At 47.6% G+C, this 22,930-nt stretch overlaps 1 protein-coding gene across 1 annotated transcript in view; it reads left to right on the top strand.

Annotated features, from left to right (window-relative positions):
* The first annotated feature begins 389 nt into the window (after positions 1 to 389).
* The window catches only part of LOC147449968 (uncharacterized), a 54,986-nt gene continuing 32,445 nt past the window's right edge, over positions 390 to 22,930 (top strand). The window contains exon 1 of the mRNA XM_086522322.1: positions 390 to 609. Coding sequence (XP_086378448.1) covers positions 409 to 609 — 201 coding nt within the window. The 5' untranslated portion in view covers positions 390 to 408. The remainder of the gene's footprint in view (positions 610 to 22,930) is intronic.

The following is a 22,930-nucleotide window of genomic DNA, read 5'->3' as shown; positions in this document are numbered from 1 at the left end:
TGCGCACTCCGGCAGTCTGAACCCATCCTAAGGGCGGTTACAGACTGCCGAAGCCTCTGCCCATCCACTCAGGGGACGGGCGGGGAGGCTTTACACACTAATATGCCTAAGTCATAATATATTAATAAAAGCGACCCCACTTACATGTACATCAGTCTTGTTCTATTGGTTACACACTTTGTCTTTTTCGGCGGGGCCTGAGGTTCAACCCCTGCCCGTAGATGGGCGGGGGAGCTTGGCAGTCCACGGAGTTGTCCATCACGCATCTCACGGAGCGAATAATCTTTTGGCATCTGGCGGCCAGCTCAGCTCACGTACCTACCGCCCATGTTTGGGCAGCCAGTCTGTAACCGCCCTAAGGCCACATGCCTTTGGGGCACCTTAACCTGTTCCAGCGATCCTGGAGTGATGGCGTGGAAGGAGGCAACAGCTGCCAGCTCCATCTCCTCCTTCGCAGCGTCGAACCACCATGTCAGCCCCAGCAACCGCCTTCTCGTTCACGCTTGCTCCTCCACTTCCTTCTCTGTCAATAGCCCTGCAGCTCGTCACACCCTGCGGCGCTCATTTTTTGTTCCCATTATCGCCTTGCCTCTACTGCTTCATACGCAGGTACATCTCTGACCTTTCTGTGGATTTATCTAAGTCAGCCGTCCATTACCTGAACATGTGTAAGCTCTCGCAAACATCTTTGCTCTTTCGAGCTTCAATTGAAGCTTCAAGGGATAATCTCCTTTGCAAAAAACATGTTTCTTCTTCAGGATGCTGTTATAACCCTCTTTAACTGTTCCGGGGGGGGGGGGGGGGGGGGGGGGGGGGGGGGGCATGCACGGAGAGAGAGAGAGAGAGAGAAAGAGAGAGAGAGAGAGAGAAGAGGAGCATCCTCGATTAGATGCTAATCATTCAAGAGTGTCCCTCTCATTAGACCCTCATCATAACCGTACCGTTTTACATGAAGATTTAGCCTCATGGACTCCTTGCAAATACATCAATCCCTAAGTTATAGCAGGCACCACATAAGCACTTATCTCCCTCTTGGTGCGGGAATTGGGTCTCATATGAAGAGCCGATTCTTACGAGATAAACTTATTTCTGGTACGGATGCTTGGTGTGTCCAATCCTTGTCTCACACTCTGCAAGCACTCGATTTTAGATCTCATGGCGGGACAATTACGATTTTATTTTCGTATAGTGGTTCTAAAGAAAGATAGATCTTGGAGAATTTGCATTGATTACAGGGCTCTCAATAAAATCACCATCAAGAACAGGTTTCCAATTCCCAAGATCAATGATATAGTGGACATGTTACAAGATTCTAATTGTAGAAGTGACTTGAAAAGTGGCTATCATCATATCAGGATTGTTCCTGGAGAGGCACTTTTTCTATGATATCATTGTATTCTTAAAAAATGAGGCAATGTCAGAAACTGTTGACGTGTCAAGCCACTGAAGAACGGAGCCAATCTGCACATCTCGATCGAGGGGCCTAAACCCTAAGAAGAAATCTTACCAACTTATGGAACCCCGTTTGATGGGCCCAGAGGACCTAAAGATCAAAGCGGGACCAACACATACACAAAGCGAATTCAGGTGTTGACGTGGCAGTCAATACGGATTTCCGCGAATCGTGCTATTGACGTGGCAGGTTTACCGATTTTCGAAATTCGCGTTGGTAGCTTTTTGGGTTCAACGCTTTTGGACCAGATGCTTTTGAGTTTATAGCTTTTCGTATAAACTGCTTTTGAATGGCCAAGGGCCTTTAAATATGAACCGTGGGCTCTCACTCTGACAATCCGTCTGCCGCGGAAAATGTCGAGCAAGAGCTATAGAGTGTATCTTGTTTAAGCAATATAAAGAAATATCGAAAGGGGAGCCACGGTTTGGGGCGAGTACTCTCTAAATTCCGCCATTTTGTGTCGCGTGTGCTCTCCCTCTCTTTCAATTGAGTTGTTATTGAGGTGCTAAAAGTCTGTTCAGTCTGTTCTTTTCTATTGGCATGTGGTGCCGTTGTCACGAGGACGTGGCAGTTATTAACCATGTCACAGAGATGTGGCAACTGCTAACCTTGGTTGTTGGTTTCTTTCCAATGGGGTTTATTTTATTTGTTTAAGACACTCTTTTTGAAGTAGCAAACGGTCGGACATTGTATGGCCAATGTGAACGGTAGATTCACCCGCAGACGGGAAGTGGTCGGCACTGGAATTCGTATGGTAAGAGGATGTCTAGGCTCAGAGCAAGATCATATAGGTCCCCCCGTCGCACTTAGCAAGTTGGTGGATGCTAGGAAGTGAACTCAATTAAGGCGTAAAGTCAAGATGGGACTTCCAACAAAAAGTATGCGACAGTTGGGCCACATTGCATTTTTGGATGCGGTCCCAATGAGGATAGATGGTCAGAAGACCAGTGGGAGCCCAACGGAAGCATCTCCTAAAATTTAGGGAACTGCTATTTTGGGCCGTGAAATGTGTTCGCGTCATTACCTTCGGTATGACTAGGGGAACCCTTTATAACTCTGCCGCGAAGTCAACTGACGCGTCGGTTGGGATATTTTTAAGCGACGAACCCGAAACGGGAAAATGCTTGTAAATGCGCCAAGTGTCACATTTTCAGGGACTTGCCTCTTCTAGAAAAATGGGCGCTGATTTTTAAGCTGGGAGAAGCCTCATTTGCAACCTGTCACAGGTTAAGAGCTATGGAGTGCTTTCTTTCCCTCTCATGTACAGTGTGGTGCTAGGAGTGATGCCCTGCACACTACACACTGCTCTCTCTCTCCCCTACGTGCAGTTATGTGATGCCCCACAAGAGGGCTACTCATTTGACTGATGTACAGTTGTGTGGGTTCATGCTTTTGTGCTGAGGCAAGAGCCTCCTTGAGCAGGAACAGGGGTAGCTAACTGCTGCTCCAAAGCAGGCACTGGTGAGGGTCATAACCTCACCGTACAGGTGCAAAATCAGTGCTGTGTATGCGCTGTAAATTCACTGTTTTTCAGCCATACTGACGCGAGGATCATTAGGAATCGTGCCCCACTGGCAAAGGACAGTTAGGGGACTGTTTGGGGCTGAAAACAGGGCAAAAACCAGTAAATACAGCGTGCTGAATTTACTGTTTTTGGACAGGAATCAGAGGGTATACGCCAGTGCAAGCGAGTTCCAGCAGGGGAATTGGTTTCGCGCAAGTTTTGGGACTGTTATGCTGCCGAAATTTGGCCAAATCAAATGGTATCTAGGTGGATACACGTGAAGGATTCCCAGGACCTTACCTTGTAATTTACCCTCCTAAAGAATAAAGAAATACCGAAAGGGGCGCCAATTTTGGGGCCTACAGGTTGTCGGCGTCTGCTCGGAGCATTCTAGCTTCCGAGCCGTGTGTGAGTTGAAGTGTTAATTCCCATTACAGGTTCTCTTTGCAAAGTGCTCTGTGTGTGTGTATAAAGTAAAGAATTTCGGGTGAAAGCCAACGCCTACCGCCCTACGGGCCGGTTACATGGTTCCATTGCCGGGACATCAATCACTTTTTCCTCAAAGAGTGAGCCTGGAATGTTCAGGGTAAAGACACACAGTGCAAGAACGCGGGGATTACACTATGGCCGACAAGGGGAAGGGAATTATGGAAGAGGGTTCCTCTCCAAAGGACAGGCAGGAGATTCCTATGGTTTTTGAGATTGGCGAGAGCTCACGGCCACGTCAGTCTGTACCTCCTGTCAACGTCAATGTCCCTCCAGTAGTACAGGGCTTTATGACAGGGCAACTTGAGGATGATGCGTTTAAGACTCAGTTAGTTGCCGCGGTGAATGATTTTCGCAGCTGGTGCAGAATCCGAGGTTTATGGAATTCTTGCAAGCGCCACTAGTGCAATAGCAAAATAGGCAACCTACGCCGCGTACGGAGCTTGTTAAAGCTCAAGCCCAGGTACTTCATGAGGCGCAGGAGGAAAGGGAACACTCGCATGTTGCGGAGTCGGGGGCTCCAAAGCAGGTTCCTCCCGTGCTTGAACAGGTGGCTAGAACGCCTATTCCACAGGTTATGCCAGTTCAGCCCGCCACCTTTCAGAGCCAGCATGCTGTCTTGAATGGGCAGGGAGCTGGATACCAGGCTATGCACTCAGTTTTTCCACCACCCACGGTACATCCTGGGTATTTCGGGGGTGGATCAGTGTTCCAAAGTATGGCTGGTTATGCGTCTGGAAGTCAGCCGTACATGCCAGGAACAGTGTTCGGGGGTATGCAAGGCATCATGCCAAACCCCATGTATGGTACTATCGGCATGCAGCAAGGTTTCCACGGCAACCAGGGCCAGTTTGGGGTGCCACAGGGTCATTTTGGCATGGCTGGTTTTTCTGGACAGCAGCCAGATATCGCACCTCTGACGCAAAATGTGAATGGCCAACACGTGCCGATCATGCCTAGTACAGTGCCCATGTTGCAGACCATTCCGTATGACAACTTGGGGGCACTAGAGAAGCCGAAGGCTTACAAAGAAGGTGGTGCAGCAGTAAAGTTCAGTACCTTCAGTGGTTTCGAGGACAAGACAAAGGCACTCACTTTCCTCCAGCAGTTTGATACAGCTTATGCGGGAGGGAATTTTACAGAGGCCTCGAAGGTTAGGAAAGCTGCCACTTTCTTAAAGGACAATGCGCTGACATGGTGGACGACATTGTTAATGCAAGGACAGGCACCCGCCACTTGGGTTTACTTCAAGCAAATGTTTGCATCTGCTTGGCTATCAAATGAATTTGAAGCCGATGTCTTGACAGATTGGCACTAGCTTACGGCAGCTTCGTGCAAGAGCTTGCTGGAGTACAATAGGAGGTTTTGTAAAGCATTACTCTCAGTGACCTCCTACAGATTTGTGCCACTGACAGAGCAGATAGAGAAGTATTGTTGTGGGTTGCCTAAAGGGCTTCGCGATTACTGTACAAAGAATAGTGTGGCTACCCTTACTCAGCTTATGGAAGTTGCGAACACTGGTCTTGCCCTGTTGAAAGGAGAGGACAGTGGATTTCCGAGCAGTGATAAAGGAGGGCAGCAAAAGAAAAATTCAGCGAAGAAGCCCTTTGTGAAGACGGCTCCTGATGCGTCACAGGGGTCTGAACAGGCCACCAAAGACAAGGATTCAGCTGGGACTTCTGGAGCGCAGGCAAAGAAACAGAAAAGGAAGCCTTTTGTGCGCAAGTCGCTCGAGGAAAAGAAGGTCCTAATGGCTGAGAACAAATGCTTTATATGCGAGCAGCCTGGTCACTTTTCTATCAATTGTCTACAAAGGAAAAGGCCAGCTGACTCAGAGGATAAAGAAGACCAGAAAGGCAAGAAGCCAAAACCCACGGCAGGTTTAGTGCCAGACATGGTGGGTGACAGGCCCAGCACAGATGCCAGTGAGTTATGCAGGGCATGGGGTAAAGTTAGAGATCAGACGGCACTCATCTTCTTTGATCCAGGTGCCAAAGCCAACTTTATCTCACCAGAGTTAGCTATGAAGCTTGGCATCAAAGCTGAAGAGATGGGGTACACAGCAGAGGCAGGGTTGGCATGTCCTGGCCACTCAGAGTGTGTTACTCCCATCATTGGAAAACTGCGTTTGCATATTCAGTCGTATGTGGACACTGAAGAGTTTTACATCATGCCGCTGGAAGGTTGTGACGCCTTGTTGGGGATCCCGTGGATGTTCCGAGTGCATGGAGTCTTGGATGCCTACAACAAAAAGATCACTGTACAGCATAGGGGCAAAACTCACATCTTGGATGTAAAGCTTAAAGGAGAGTCAGTCCCTATTGTATCTGCTTCTGCTATCACTTCTGTAATAAAGAATCATCTTTCTGTGTACTTGATTTTTGCACGTGATGTCTCAGATAGTGATCAGTCAAATTTATCTGTGTTAGATAAAGAAAGGTCAGCATTTTTGCAAAAGTTTAGTGACTGTTTTTCTGATTCATTACCGTCGCAATTGCCGCCAGAGAGACCTGAGGACCATCGGATAGATTTGGTGCCCCAGGGTGTAGCCCACCAAATAGACCTCCCTACAGGGTTAGTGCGGCGCAGCAGAAAGAGATTATGGGCCAGGTTGAGGAGTTATTAGAGAAGGGGCTGATTCAGCCTAGTTCTTCACCCTTTTGCTCCCCAGTGCTCCTAGTGCAGAAGAAGGATGGCTCATGGCGCATGTGTATTGATTACCGTGCGTTGAATAAGAATACCATCAAGAATAGGTTCCCTATTCCTCGCATTGATGATATTCTCGATCGTTTAGAGGGTGCTGCAATTTTCAGCAGGATAGACCTGAAGAGTGGGTACCATCAGATTCGTGTAAGCCCAGAGGATGTGCACAAGACTGCGTTTAGAACGACATTTGGTCTTTATGAGTTTCTAGTGATGCCGTTTGGGCTAACAAATGCTCCTGCCACGTTCAACAGAATGATGGACCGGATTTTCCGCTCGCATCAACAGTTTGTTGGAACATTCTTCGATGACATGATTGTGTATTCGAAGAATGAAGAGGAGCATAGGCGTCACTTGACCATTGTGTTCGAAGAGCTGCGCAATCACAGGTTACTTGTCAATCCTAAGAAAAGTGAATTCTTCCTTGAAGAGATCCACTTTCTGGGCCACATAGTCTCAAAGGATGGTGTTAGAATGGATCCCGCAAAGGTCGAAGCTATCAAGACATGGCCAGACTTGAAGACTGTGCACGATGTCAGAAGCTTCTTGGGATTGTGTTCCTACTATAGAAGGTTTATCAGAAATTTTGCTTAGATAGCATCGCCTCTTCACGCATTGCAAAAGAAAGAGGTCACTTTCAGATGGACCCAAAAAGAGATTTCAGCTTTTAGTCTCTTAAAGGAAAAGTTGACTTCAGATCCAGTTATTGTTCTGCCAGATCTCAGGAAGTCATTTGTGGTCCAGTGTGACGCGTGTGGCAGTAGCATCGGAGCAGTGCTAATGCAAGATGGACGGGTAGTAGCCTATGAAAGCCGAATTTTGCAAGGGCCAGAGAGGACTATGCAAGTCTATGAGAAAGAGCTCTTGGCCGTGATTCATGCGCTTTCTAGCTGGAAGCACTACCTCTTAGGTGCTGATTTTGTTGTCCAAACAGATCATCAGACCTTGCGATACTTCTTGACACAGTCAAAGTTATCCGAAAAGCATATGCGATGGGCAAACATTCTTTCCATGTTCCACTTCCAGATTATGCATGTGGAAGGCAAGAAGAATGTTGTGGCTGATGCGTTATCAAGAAAGCCACAAATTTCAGCTGTGTCAATTCCTTATCATCATGAGTTAGATGACATGAAGGAACAGTATACTGCTGATGAAGATTTTGCAAGGATCTTTGAACAGTTACAAGACGGGCAACATCATGAGCACTACCTCCTCAGAGATGGTTTTATGATGATGCATGGCAGACTTTGTGTCACTAGGCCATTGCGACGTAAGGTCATGGAAGAGAGTCATGTCCCACCGTATGCAGGGCATCGTGGCATGGATGCAATAGTTAAAGCGGTAGAGACGTTCTTCTATTGGCCTACCTTGAGGAGAGATGTGGATGCCTTTGTGCGAGCATGCATAGTTTGCCAAAAGGTCAAGTTTGACAGGCAAAAGGCACCAGGGTTGTTACAACCACTGCCGATTCCGGATAAGCCATGGGAAAGCATTGCTATGGACTTTATCTTTGATCTTCCAAGAACGCCAACAGGGAATGATGGTATATGGACCATTATCTGCAGGTTCAGCAAGCAGGCCCATTTTATCCCTGTCAGGAAGAAGATAAAATCTGATCAGATGGCACGCTTGTTCATGTACAATGTGTTTAAGTACCATGGTATGCCACAATCGATTATCAGTGATCGTGATCCTCGCATGACCAGTTTGTTCTGGAGAGGATTGTTTGAGAACATGGGTACTACGCTCAAGTTCTCGTCTTCGTTTCATCCACAAACTGATGGACAGTCAGAAGAGGCCAATTCTACTGTCTTAGATCTGCTGAAATGCTATGTGTCAGATAATAAGGGCAAGTGGGAACAGTATTTGCCTATGCTTGAGTATGCGTACAATAATACGGTGCATTCGTCTACTGGCAAAGCACCTTTTGAAATTGTTGAAGGCGGCAAAAAGGTTCCTCCCATTTTGCACACAAAGGACAAGATCTTTGAGGCAGATCGATATGTTGAGAACATGGATGAGATGTATAAGAAGATTAAAGTTGCCTTGGAGAAGACTCAGGCAAAACAGAAAAAGGCTGCTGATCGTCACCGTCGTGAATTGCTACTATCACCTGGTGATTGGGTTCTCTTAAGGTTCGAAAAGGCAAGGTTAAAGAAGATGAAGGGCAAGGAACGGCTGTTTCCTAAGCTCAGCATGCGTTACTATGGGCCTTTTCAAGTGCTTGACAAGATCAGCGATGTGGCTTACAGGCTGAAATTGCCTGATGCATGGAAGATTCATAATGCGTTTCATGTGAGTCTTCTAAGACCCTTCGTGGGTGATGTGCCAGAAGATATGCCAGTTGAGGATCAGCAAGAAGTTGAAGAACTTGATGAGATCTTGGTACCTGAGCAAGTTTTGGCACATAAGGACAGAAAAGTTAAAGGACAAGTTGCAAGACGCTATTTGGTGAAGTTCAAGAACTATCCGCCTGTGGATGCAAAGTGGATGGAAGAGCATGAACTGTCAGAGTCACCAAATGTATTGCAGCTTTACCTTGAAGCCTTTGGGTTACAGTCTACTTATGCCCCAACCCAACGTGTGCAAAGGAGGGGTAATGATAGAGCTAGTACATCAAATGTACATATGAATTCAGTGCCATAGATGGAAATGGCAAAAGTATGAAGGCCTCATTAAGTCATTTGTATCTATGTATGTTACGACCTTTCTTGCGGATACATGCGATGATAAAAGAGTGTTAATAGCACAAGATCATCAGTGGCGTGTATTTATGGTATGTAATCGAGGACGTTTGCGATTTCAAGAGGGGGGTATGTCACGAGGACGTGGCAGTTATTAACCATGTCACAGAGATGTGGCAACTGCTAACCTTGGTTGTTGGTTTCTTTCCAATGGGGTTTATTTTATTTGTTTAAGACACTCTTTTTGAAGTAGCAAACGGTCGGACATTGTATGGCCAATGTGAACGGTAGATTCACCCGCAGACGGGAAGTGGTCGGCACTGGAATTCGTATGGTAAGAGGATGTCTAGGCTCAGAGCAAGATCATATAGGTCCCCCCGTCGCACTTAGCAAGTTGGTGGATGCTAGGAAGTGAACTCAATTAAGGCGTAAAGTCAAGGTGGGACTTCCAACAAAAAGTATGCGACAGTTGGGCCACATTGCATTTTTGGATGCGGTCCCAATGAGGATAGATGGTCAGAAGACCAGTGGGAGCCCAACGGAAGCATCTCCTAAAATTTAGGGAACTGCTATTTTGGGCCGTGAAATGTGTTCGCGTCATTACCTTCGGTATGACTAGGGGAACCCTTTATAACTCTGCCGCGAAGTCAACTGACGCGTCGGTTGGGATATTTTTAAGCGGCGAACCCGAAACGGGAAAATGCTTGTAAATGCGCCAAGTGTCACATTTTCAGGGACTTGCCTCTTCCAGAAAAATGGACGCTGATTTTTAAGCTGGGAGAAGCCTCATTTGCAACCTGTCACAGGTTAAGAGCTATGGAGTGCTTTCTTTCCCTCTCATGTACAGTGTGGTGCTAGGAGTGATGCCCTGCACACTACACACTGCTCTCTCTCTCCCCTACGTGCAGTTATGTGATGCCCCACAAGAGGGCTACTCATTTGACTGATGTACAATTGTGTGGGTTCATGCTTTTGTGCTGAGGCAAGAGCCTCCTTGAGCAGGAACAGGGGTAGCTAACTGCTGCTCCAAAGCAGGCACTGGTGAGGGTCATAACCTCACCGTACAGGTGCAAAATCAGCGCTGTGTATGCGCTGTAAATTCACTGTTTTTCAGCCATACGGACGCCAGGATCATTGGGAATCGTGCCCCACTGGCAAAGGACAGTTAGGGGACTGTTTGGGGCTGAAAACAGGGCAAAAACCAGTAAATACAGCGTGCTGAATTTACTGTTTTTGGACAGGAATCAGAGGGTATACGCCAGTGCAAGCGAGTTCCAGCAGGGGAATTGGTTTCGCGCAAGTTTTGGGGCTGTTATGCTGCCGAAATTTGGCCAAATCAAATGGTATCTAGGTGGATACACGTGAAGGATTCCCAGGACCTTACCTTGTAATTTACCCTCCTAAAGAATAAAGAAATACCGAAAGGGGCGCCAATTTTGGGGCCTACAGGTTGTCGGCGTCTGCTCGGAGCATTCTAGCTTCCGAGCCGTGTGTGAGTTGAAGTGTTAATTCCCATTACAGGTTCTCTTTGCAAAGTGCTCTGTGTGTGTGTATAAAGTAAAGAATTTCGGGTGAAAGCCAACGCCTACCGCCCTACGGGCCGGTTACAGCCGTCGTGGTTACAGGCAGAGCATTGACACCACCTGCTACAGGTTTTCCAAGCATTGAGGCAACATCGGTTGGTGATGAAGGGTAAAAAGAGTGAGTTTTTTTAAACCAAAGATCCACTTTTTGAGACACATTGTCTCTGCGGAGGGTGTCAAAATGGATTTGGCCAAGGTTGAGACCATCAGAGATTGGCCAGATTTGAAGAATGTTCACGAGGTTCGAAGCTTTTTGGGTTTGTGCTCCTGCTATCGGCAGTTTATTCGAAAGTTTGCGGAGATTGCTTCTCCTTTGCATGCTTTGACATGAAAAGGGGTTCCTTTCACATGGGGACCATTTGAGATTGCAACCTTCAAGACTCAAGGAGAAGTTGACTACTGGCCTAGTGTTGGTTTTGTTAGACTTACACACCACTCTGCTGCTTCACATAGGTCTAGGGTATACATATACGGCTAGTGTGCCTTCGGGCTGGCCACCCTTTGCATACGCATACAGACTACATCGTTCGGCCGCCCATCGTTTGGGCCGACTGCCCACTTTGTCCGAGCGCCCTGATATTCCAATTTTGTTATGCTGGGTCGTGGAGCATTTTCTAGCACTACTCGACCCCCTCCTTGGGCACCTGTATATGGAGCCAAGGGGGTTACCCACATATCGTCTGTACACAACCATTCATTGGTGTTTTTTTGTTTGATGGTCAGTGGGGGGCTGATTGCCCCCTCTTCCACATATAGCGTTTGTGTTCTCTCTCTCTCTCTCTCTCTCTCTCTCTCTCTCTCTCTCTCTCTTTTGCACATGTGCACTCACATGGTATCAACAGCTTCAGGCTCTCCATGGGACAAACGCTTTATCATCTGCAGCGCGTACTTCTGCCAAGAACAACAACAGCCAGCGTTTTTTCCAATAACCACCAGATCAGCCAGCGATCTCTGCACAAACAGGGTGGCACCATCACCTGGACAATATCCATCGCGACGGATGTTCAGCCATACCTGTGTGTTTTGCAGATCAGGCCTAGCGTTCTTGCATCAGGCTGCTAGTTCATCGGCGGCTTTATGCTTCATTGTCTTGTAACATGCATATGTGAGCATTTGTGTTGCATTGTGATGTGCGAATTACTGAATATTCCTAATTGGATGAGATTGCCTGGGTATGTAAATTTTTTAGTCCATCAAGACACCCGTGGAAGACCAGTACGGTCTGGGTGTGATGGCTAATTTTACTACACCGGAATATCAAGAGTTCCGATCTGGACGAAAGGAGAAGCTAACTCCTTGATCAAAAGAGCAGAAAGGAGAAGCTAACTCCTTAATAAAAAGCGCAAACTGATTGTCCCTCGGAATGTCCCTCAGAAATTTTTTATAGCTAACTTGAGTTGTTTTGGAGTTATGCTGTAATCGCGGACGATTAAGAAGGGGAGATGTAACAAACTGTTGACGTGTCAAAGCCTAAAGAAGGGAGCCAACGTCACAAAGTGATGACGTGTCTGCTCGGGAGCCGAAACCATGACTGCTGCTGAAAACCCTAAATCTGCAAACCGTAACCCTAAAACCTGAAAACCCTAAATCCTGAAAACCCTAAATCTGCAAACCCTAACCCTAAAACTTGCAAACCCTAAAATCTGACAAAAACCCTAAAAAAAGCAAAAACCCTAACCTTGACCCTAACCCTAACTCTAAAAGGGCAGCATAACAGATCTCCGAGCTGATGACGTGGCAAAATCCCGTGATTTGCGGCGGAATTTCAGCCTTTTGCGTAAGCTTTTCTCTACGCTAGAGAGAGGGAATTTGATTGCTTTTATTTTATTAAAATCCCTACAGAGAGGAGCTTGTGAGAGAAAAAGAGTTTTGCTTTATTGTTAAGTTTTTGGGGCTCTGCTTTTGGCATCTCTTGTAAACTTTAAATAAGTGGTTTGGGCACACTCTCTGCAGAGCATTCGGACGTAGATTCTGAGAGTGAAACCTTAACCGCTCTCTTGTACTTTGAACATTGATTAATACATAAAGAAATACCGAAAGGGGCGCCAGTCTTTGGAGCCCAATATCTCTAGGCAGGGAACTCCATCAGGCCAGTGCAAATCTATTGTGAACTGTGAACTGTTTTGAAGTGGTTATTTGGTGCTGTTGTGATTGATTCTTGACTTGGAGTGTCCAAGTTACAGTGGTATCAGAGCATGGCCGATTTCTCTTCTACGAGAAATCCGATCCCAATTTTTTTTCCGCGGCACCTATGGCTTCACGCAAGGATCAGTTGACTCCCTCTGCATCCGGAGATGCGGGCAGGGATCACAATGAAGATTGTGGCAGAGTATGGCCCGCCTTGGCCTACTCAGGTGGAGCAAAGAGAGATGAAGCGTAGTCAATTGATCGGCGATGCAACAAAGATGATGCTCAGTTTTGCGAAGGACTCGAAATTGGCAAAAAATATGAGCGAGACTTCTTTTCAAGAAGTGCATGCGTTTCTTTTCAAGAAGGGCATGCACAGTGGCAGAAAACCACAACACCACCCCCGAAACCCACTCTCAAGAAGCCTTCTGATCACAAGTAATATTCAGAGAAGGAAGTAGAAGAGGTGGTCGATGCACGGATTGCTCAGCTTTTTGATGCGCAGAGGAAAGCCAAAAAGCAGGGCAAAAAGCAGAAGAAAGGCACTGACTTCCCGGGTTATTTGGGTCGTCAGTCGACATTTGACAAAGCAAAGAAACAGAAGAAGCGTGTCAGATTTGAAGAAGTACCCAGTTCTTCTTCTTCTTCTTCTTACAGTTCTTCTAGCTCTTCAGATTCGAGCAAAGAAGACAGAAAAGGCAAAAAAGCGAAGCAAGAAACAACGCTTTGGAAAGGGCAAGAAAAAGACAAAGAAGTCTAAATCTCGCCTAGTGAGTGACAGTTCTACAGAGGACTCGTCTACAGACAGTTCAGACTCTGATGACGGGATTTTTTTTTCGAGAAAAAGATTCTTCTATTAGTTACTGAAACTACCCGTTGGGCTACAATCACCTCTTCAAGAGAGGGTTACAACAACCATGGTGGGAGACTCTCCCAATGAAAAACCAGCATATGTACAATGGGGCTAAATCAAGAAATGGGGGGAGGGAAAATCCACACAGGTGGTCGGTAATGCTATCTGAGTACACCCTGGACCATGGTGTAGAAAGGCCCAGAACGCCAAGAGTCGAAGGAAAGCCTCTCTGCGCTCCCGCATGCGGTCGGAGTTGTCTTGTAGTCCCTCGAGCTGTCCTCTGAGAGTGTGGATCAGCTCTAGCCAAAAATCGCGAAGTCTCTCCTGGTGGCACGGGGCGAGCCTCATAGATGCAGAAGCAACGGGCCCGCCAAATGAACCAGAGTGTCAGGCCACTGACGAGCTCCCGACACGCCTCTCTCACTGCACCACTCCTGTGGGGTAAGCTCTGTAGCAGGCTGGAGTGTAGGTCGCCCCTCCTGCATCACTATCATCCTGCGGGTGGAAGATAGCTCAAACTGAAGTCCCGGGCCTGAGAGAGTGGACCAAGCCGCTGCTCCCCAAGTGTACTGTCGAGCCGTGGAGAGAGCAGGCATGAACCGAAGACTCGTAGCCACACCTGCTGGGCTGAGGGACAGTCCCAATGACAGTGATGCTGACTCTCCACAAGGTGGTCACAAGTTGCACATGCGGCCGAAAGACCACTATGCTAGCCAGCTCCCAACTGTTGTAGCTCTGTGTGCGACCAGCCACTGAAACAAGGTGACTCTCCTCGGCTGTCTGGAGTCCCACAACCTCTCCCAAAAAGCTGCCAAGAACTCAGCTGTGAGACCCTCCTCCTGCCAATGAGGTGTTGTAGCGGGGTGGGCCTCTCTCTGTGCTGCACTCTGCTACTTGCGGGGCCTCTACTGCAACTCGCTGAAGGCGTCCCCCACCCCGAAGCTTGAAGAAAAGGGCTGGGACAGTCTCTGAGCAGGCCCTGACTGAGATGAGAACCTCCAGTCGTGTGAAGGCTCCCATTCATCGGGGTGCTACTGGCTCGAGGGGCGTGAGCCACTCAGCTGGAACTGACTCTGAGATGTTTTGGCACATGCTCTGCATCCCTCTCATGTCCTGTAGCGGGAGACCCTGCACCTCCTCTGACAAACCTGTGAACTCTAGCCAGTCACGTAGAGAGCGCGTTGGACCTGCTGCCATGGGACCCCAGGAAACATGAGACCGACTACCAACCAAGTGGCCTCTCTGAGTGCTAACCATGGGGTTCCAGACGAGGGGCTGCCGTAGGCGCTCCTCCGTGCACGTAGGCTATCTCTGCTCCAGGCCACGCCGCAAGTGCTCCCAAGATCGAAGCAAACTCACAGCGAAGCGGTCCTCCAGTCTCTTGCTCAAACCAACTTTGCGCATCTCTGTAAAGATCCATCTGGTCGAAGGTTGCCAAGGGCCTCCTGGCTGAGGCACCCTAGCACGAAGCCGCTGTAGCAAGAACTCCTTCCAGCCTCCAGGGCTCCTCACCTGGAAGAAGTCCTCTGATGATGAACTTCCCAAGAAGGGCTCTGCTGTGCTGTGCTGGACCAATGATCCCAAGCCCTCCCTGTGAATAAGGAAGAGTGATGACTTGCCAAGCCACTTTGGCTCGGGCTATCTAAGTGTCACGTCCTGACCAAAGGAAGTTCTTGATCAGCCTCTCTACTTGGCTAATACAAGAACTCGAGAAGATCCAGCAGGAAGTGATGTACCACATAGTCGCCAACAACACCTGGTTGGCAACTACTACTCTGCCAGCCAAAGAAAGTCGTGCTGAGCTCCAGTGTAACAACTTTCTCCTGATAGACAGGAGAAGGGGAGCAATCTGCTGCTCGGGAGACAAGTCCAAACCAATCTGACAGCCCAAGTACCGAACTGTAGTCCCTGGGGGAATCCACCTAAAACCCTCTCCTGGCATCCAATCTGACACAGGAGCACTACCAACTGAGAAAGCCACTGTCTTTCTCCAGTTGATCAGTGCGCCCGATGCATAATAGAAGGTCTCCAGAGCCCGTTCACACCTGTGAAGGTTGGCCTCCTGGCCATCTAAGTACAAGGCTGAGTCGTCGGCAAACTCAATGTCCGGAAGCTCATCTCCCCGAATAGGGAGTGCTAAGCCTCGTAGACCAACTTGCTGCGACACCAAAAACCTGCTCATTGCCTCCGCATAGAACAGAAAGAGGAAGGGGGCAAGAGGATAGCCCTGTCTGACCGAGCGTGTAAGCATGAAGCGATCACCTCTACCTCCTGCCAAGAGTACCTGACTATGAGCCTGTCTGTACAAAGCTGACACCCCTCTGATCCAAGCATCTGAGAAGCCCATCCTGCGTAGAGTGCCCTCTAGAAAGTCCTAGTCAACTCTGTCGTATGCCTTCTCACAATCGAGAAGAAGAATCACGAGGTCCTCACCACGGAGCCGTGCCAGGGCAGAAGCCTCCCAAAAAGTAAAGATGTTGTCAAGGATACTGCGCTCCTCGACAAAACCTGTCTGAGTCCCATGTATAAGGCTCTCTAGAAGTGGCTGAATCCTCAAACTCAAAGCCTCGGCAAGAATTTTGTAGGTTGAGTTGAGGATGGTGATGGGGCGCCACTGTCGAATCTCATCCAAGGAGCCACCCTCCTTGGGAATGAGGTAGATCAGGCCCTCACTCATGCTGTCAGGCATCACTCCTGTGTGCAAAATGTATTGAAAAGCACTGCAGAGATCTGGGCCAAGCAGGTCCCAGTACTCCAAGAAAAAACTGGGAGTCAACCCATCCTCACCGGGACAACTACCACGGGGGAGGGCCCTAAGAGCCATGTGCAGCTCCTCAAGCTGAAGTGGCAGCTCAAGCCTTTGACGCATCTCCTTAGGAACAAGACAAGGCATCTGTGCCCAAACCTGCTCCCTGCATGCATCCTGACGCTCTGACTGGGACTGTGCAGGGCAGACAATAACTCACAGTAAAGTCAGTAGCAACTGCACGCATATCCTGGGGCTCAGAAGCAACTGACCCGTTGGGCCTCCTTAACTGACTGACCTTGGCATGCGAGTGCCGAGGTCCAACTGCCTCAAAGAAAGCACCAGTCACTCTGTCGCCCATCTGGGTTCACTGAGATGCATGTTGGTGGAAAGCAAACTCATGTCGCCTCTCCTCTGTGCTAGCAAGCTCCTGCCGAGCCTGCTGTAACTGCTCCTCCAACCAAGGACTGTCTGGATGCTGCTCCTGCATCCTCTGTAACGAAGCAATGCCCCGTCTAAGACGCTGCTCCTCCTCTCTCGCTACAGCCCGGCGAGCCAGAGACTCCCGGAGAAAAAAACGACTAATCTGAGCTAGGCCTGAGGCCACTCTGTCAGTAGGAGAGTCCTGCTTGTCCAAGCCTCTGTCCAGAGAGCCTCTACCCTCTCTCTGAGTGCTGAGTCCAACAAGACCCTCTCTGGGATGCGAAGCATCGTGCTTCCACTCCTCTGCGTGTCTGTCACTGTGAGGATCACTGGTGCATGGTCCGAGAAGAAGTCCCTGCTAGGATTCCCTTTGTCCCTCCCAAGTCACTGAAGTGGTCACTAGTGTAGAAGCGATCTATCCGCGATAGATTCACTCCTCCCACTCTGCGGTCCGATCGAGAGAAGGCAAGGCTGCCTGGGGGCCTCACAAAACCAGAGTGCTGCCAAACATCCGAGACCCTCAAAGTCATACAAAACCTCTCCCAAGCTGCCAACTCAACTCCATGCACAGTAGCATGGCTACCACCAATCCTGTCAGAAGGGTCCTCCAGCATGTTGAAGTCCCCTATGCACCAATGTTCTGCCTGCGGCAGAGACTCAACTATCTGTGACCAAAACTCTGCACGAGCACTCGCCACATTGGGCGCATAGATGTTCAGGAAACCCACTAGGCCACCCTGAACCTGCATAGAATCCACTGAGCCCTGCCTGACACAATAATCCCTCCGCCCAGAATGGCCTGCTGCAAAGAGTTCGCAATAGTCATACATACCCCACCTTGGATGCCTCCAGGTCCAAAAGCAGCTGACCAAAAAGTATCATATCGTCCACGCAAGAGCTGACCACAACGTCTAATACGGCTCTCACACAGATGGTGCTCCTGAAGCATAAGGAGATCAATCTCTCCTCCCATAAGGCAACGCTGAAGCTCCTGACGCAGTCAGCCCCGCTGACACTGAAACTGTGGCCCACCTAGTCTCTGCACGTTCCATGAGACGATCCTCATGGGTAACGAGAGAGAATAGATGCTGCTGCAGCAGCTAGACGGGCTATCTTCGAGGCTGGCTTGGATGGGGAGTAATCCGCTGACGGGAAAATTTTATGCGAACAAGAAGAATTTTTATAAAGCCAACCAGTATGACTTTCTGGAAGATAAAAGCAAGAAAGTCCGAGAGTTTAAGGAAGGTGGACAGTCGATCAAATTTGACACTTTTTCAGGATACAAAGATGCTTCGAAGGCTTTGTCGTTTACACAGCAGATTGACATCGCTTTCGCGGGAGGACGCTACTCAAAGCACTCCAAGATTCGGAGAGCTGCCTCTTATTTTACGGGGAATGCTTGAACTTGGTGGTCCACACTTCTTTTAAACAAGATTGCGCCAGTTAAATGGCTGAAATTTAAGAAGCTTTTTATTTCTTCTTAGTTGACTCAAGAGTATGAATGCGTTATACGAGCTGCTTGGAACCATCTTCGGATGATCAAGAGAGATACAGTGGATGCTTATTGCGAGAGATTCTGGAGCTCTTTTCTACCTGCCTCTTCATTCAAGAAGATCTCGTTCAGAGAACAGATTGAGCGGTTTACCTTGGGTCTACCTAGAGAGATCCGAGATCACTGCTTGGAATAGAAGTCAACTTCTACTCAGGAGTTGATGAGTCATGCCAAACGGGGCTTTGCCATTAACTCTGGCAGTCTAACCTACCCCACCGATGAGGTCATGACACGACGAGCCGAATAGACTTCAGCGAATGAAAGTAGAAAGAGAAAGAGTAACCCAAAAAAGAAGGATGCACGACCCAAGCTTACTCCTGAGGAGAGAGCTCGCTTCATCAGGGAGGGGAAGTGCTTTGGATGCGGGAAACATGGACATATATCCGCAAAGTGCCCTAACAAGGGACCGAATGAACAAGATGAAGAAAGGCCAGAAAGTTCTAAAGTGGGTGAGAGACGTGGCAAAAAAGGCAGATAAAAAGCAGAACTGGTACCACATGGCGTGGGACCTGAACCGAATCAAATGAATGAAAGTACAAACTTTGCCACCTTTGGGGCAAAGTGAAGGAATCAGAAAGCTCTTTTGAAGGAGCCAAGGCCAACTTCTTTTCACTTGGAATTGTCGGCTCAATTTGGAACTACGCCCGACAGGCTGAGGCCACAGGCGGAGGTAGTTCGAGTGACACCCGGACGGGATGTTTCCATTACACTGAGCATTGGTAAACTTAGTTTGCAATGACAGGGGTGTTCAGGGCACGCGAGTGACGTTCTACTCGGAATCCCTTGGTACCACAAGAACTACGCCGTGGTTGACTACCGGGCTGAGAAAGCGACTTTTATAAATGAAGGGCTCAGAGATTGTACTTGATGAACTTCAGTTTCTTTACTCATTCTTTTGGGAAAGAACTGAACGATGGATAAAGGTCGAATATGTTTGACATGAAGAAAAGAACGCCAAGATTTTTCTTCACACTCATGCCCATTGCTTTTTAGTGGGCCTGAAGATCATGCCATTGATCTGATACCTGGAAGCACACCACCAAACCGGCCACCTTACCGTGTGAGCCGAGCACAAAATGAAGAGATTATGAACCAAATGAAAGACCTCTTGGAAAAGGGTCTTGTCAAGCCTAGTACTTCACCGTATTGCTCTCCAATGTTGTTGGTTTTGAAGAAAGACGGACCTTGGAGAATGTGCATTGATTATAGAGCTCTCAACAAAATCACCATCAAGAACAGATTTTCGATTCCTAGGATTGATGATATACTCGATAGATTACAGGGATCCTCCTGCTTTAGCAGGATTGATCTAAAGAGTGGATATCATCAGATTAAAATCGCGTCGGGAGACGTCTACAACACAGCTTTTCGGACGACTTTTGGGTTATTTGAGTTTTTGGTGATGCCTTTTGGCTTAACCAATGCTCCTGCGACGTTTAATCGGATGATGGACATGATTTTTCGAGAGTACAGGCTATTTGTTGGCACTTTCTTTCAAGAATGAGGCAGAACACAGAGATCATCTGCTTCAGGTCTTTCAGGCATTACGAGATCACAAGTTAGTGATTAATGCAAAGAAAAGTGAATTTTTCCTACCAGAGATACACTTTTTGGGACACATTGTCTCAGCCAGCAGGAGTGCAAATGGATGCGGCCAAGATAGAGACTATCCGTGATTGCCCCGATTTGAAGAATGTCCATGAAGTTAGAAGCTTCTTGGGACTGTGTTCGTACTACAGGCGGTTCATTCGAAACTTTGCAGAGGTTGCTTCCCCTTTGCATATCTTGACACAGAAAGGAGTCCCTTTCTCGTGGGGATCCACAGAGGTGACTGCCTTTCAGACATTGAAAGAGAAATTGACTACGGGACCAATTTTGACTTTGCCGGACTCGCACAAGTCATTTGAAGTATATTGTGATGCTTGTGGTCGTAGTCTGGGTGCGGTCTTAATGTAAGAAGGCCATGTCATTGCTCACGAGAGCCGATTGTTCTCAAGGCCGGAGATGACAACACAGAGTTATGAGAAAGAGCTTTTGGCGGTTATCCATGCTCTTACTCAATGGCGTCATTATCTACTCGGAGTGGATTTTATTGTCTTTACAGACCATCAGAGTTTGCGCTACTTCTTGTCGCAGAAGCAGCTTTTGGAAAAGCAGATGTGGTGGGCGAACATCTTGTCACAGTTTCACTTCTAGATTGTCCATGTGCAGAGACAAAAGAATGTGGTGGCAGATGCTTTGTCTCGGAAGCCGTTGGTTCTGGCTATTTCCGCGATACATCATAGGAGCTTCGAGGATATGGTCGACCAGTATGCCACAGATACAGATTTTGCAGACGTTTTCACACGGATACGGGATGGGGAGACAATAGCAAGATATTCCATTCGGGGTGGCTACTTGATGAGAAAAACCATGCTGTGCGTTACACAGCCGTTGAGGGAAAAGGTTATGATTGAATGCCACTGTCCACCTTTTACGGGTCACTGCTGCATTGCTACCGCCATGAAAGGGGTAGAGAGATACTTCTTTTGGCCAAGACTCAAGAAGGATGTGAAAGTGTTTGTGCGCAGTTGCTTAGTATGCTAGGAGGTCAAGTTAGACATGCATAAAGCACAGATATTGTTACAGCCTTTGCCCATACCCACGTGTCCCTGGGAAAGTATTGCAATGGATTTCATTTTTGATCTCTCGAGAACACAGAGTAGTCACGATGGTATTTGGAAAATAGTCAAGCGGGATCACTTAGCGAGACTGTTTGTGGCCCAAATTTTCAGATTACATGGCATGCATGAGACGATTGTCTCCGATAGAGACCCTAGATTTATGAGTTTGTTTTGGAAGGCAATTTGGGAGAAACATTGGCACGCGGTTGCAATTCTCGTCATCGTTCCACCTGCAGACTGATGGGCAATCTGAGATTGCCAATTCAGTGGTTCTAGATTTATTGAAGTCTTATATATTGGATCAAAAGACTCAATGCGAAAAGTACTTACCTTTGGTGGAATTTGCCTACAATAACACGATATACTCTTCGACGGGGAAGGTTCCATTTGAGATTGTTGAAGGTGCTACGAAGGTTCCACCCTTCCTAAGCACGAAAGATAAGATTTTTGAAGCGGATGAATATACGCGAGACTTAGATACGGTTTTTGCCAAGGTTCGCGAGACTTCGTAGAAATCTCAAGAACGACAGAAAAAGGCAGCGGATCGCCATCGTCGCGACTTGAAATTGAAGGAGGATGATTGGGTGCTCTTACGTTTTGAGAAGGCACGCCTGAGAAAGAAAAATTGAAAGGAGCGGCTTTTTCCAAAGCTTGGTATGCGATACTACGGACCTTTCCAGATCATTGAAAAGATAAATGATGTCTCCTTCTGACTGAAACTGCCTGATACTTGGAGGATTCACAATGCATTTCATGTGAGTCTCTTGAAACTTTTTAAAGGTGATGTGCCGGATGATGGGGAGCCTGATGAGCAACCCGAAGTGATAGAAAGCGAGGAGATTCTTGTTCCTGATTTTGCACATAAGGTTACGAAGAAAGGTAAAGTCCGAAGGCGGTTCTTGGTTAAGTTCAAGAACTATCCTGCATTTGATGCGAAGTGGATGGACGAGGAGGACCTAGCAGATACTCCTCGGATTGTGAAACTTTATCTCGATGCTTTTGGTTTAGCATAGTCTACTCCAAATGGAACCCAGAATTCAGCTTGGCCGGAGATCTGGTGCAGTGGGATGCACAAGAGGGGAGTCACTCCGCTCCTTTGTCAACAGATGCCTTGATTTTGATACTAAAGTCACTTATGTCTCTTTGAGCTTCAGGGATACTGAGAGCTGACAGTATTCTGCTGGATGACTTTATGAAATGGAATTCCTGATTATGATACTGATTTATTCTTGACTTCTTTTAAGTGCAGGAACTGATAGACGAAATGACTGCAGCATTTTGGTCTGATTGATCTCGAATAGACATGGTTCCAATAGGGGTTAGTCAATGGGACATCGATGAGGTCCCGATTGGATCTAGATGTGATTGCTAGCTACATTGCCGATAAATCATGGTCTAAGATCCGAATGAATGTTGAATGTCATGTGATGTCCTGTGATGTCGTGTGATGTGACTGTCGATTGGTACATGTGCTAGATGTGTGTTCCTAGTACGTAGGTACTAACAGTCAGTGTCTACTAAGACGGTTTATGGCCTCTGTCTGTTTTGCAGGCGTAATCGAGGGCGATTACAATGCTTTCAAGAAGGGGGTATGTCACAAAGTGATGACGTGTCTGCCCGGGAGCCGAAACCATGACTGCTGCTGAAAACCCTAAACTGCAAACCCTAACCCTAAAACCTGAAAACCCTAAATGTGGAAACCCTAACCCTAAAACCTACAAACCCTAAAATCTGCTAGAAACCCTAAAAACAACAGAAACTCTAACCCTAGTCCTAACCCTAAAAGGGTAGCATAACAGATTTTCGAGCTGATGATGTGGCAGAATCCTGTGAATTGCGGCGGAATTTCAGCCTTTTGCGTCAGCTTTTCTCTACGCTAGAGAGAGAATTTGATTGCTTTTATTTTATTAAAAGCCCTACTGAGAGAAGCTTGTGAGAGAAAAAGAGTTTTGCTTTATTTTTAAGTTGTTGGGGCTCTGCTTTTGACATCCCTTGTAAACTTTAAATAAGTGGTTTGGGCACACACTCTGTAGAGCATTCGGACGCAGAGTCTGAGAGTGAAACCCTAACCGCTCTCTTGTACTTTGAACATTGATTAATACATAAAGAAATACCGAAAGGGGCACCAGTCTTTGGGGCCAATATCTCTAGGC

The sequence above is a fragment of the Adiantum capillus-veneris genome, chromosome 10 (genome assembly GCF_014529385.1).
Source record: "Adiantum capillus-veneris isolate H3 chromosome 10, ASM1452938v2, whole genome shotgun sequence".
Lineage (NCBI taxonomy): Eukaryota > Viridiplantae > Streptophyta > Polypodiopsida > Polypodiales > Pteridaceae > Adiantum > Adiantum capillus-veneris.
This window is presented reverse-complemented; position numbering and strand designations above follow the sequence as displayed.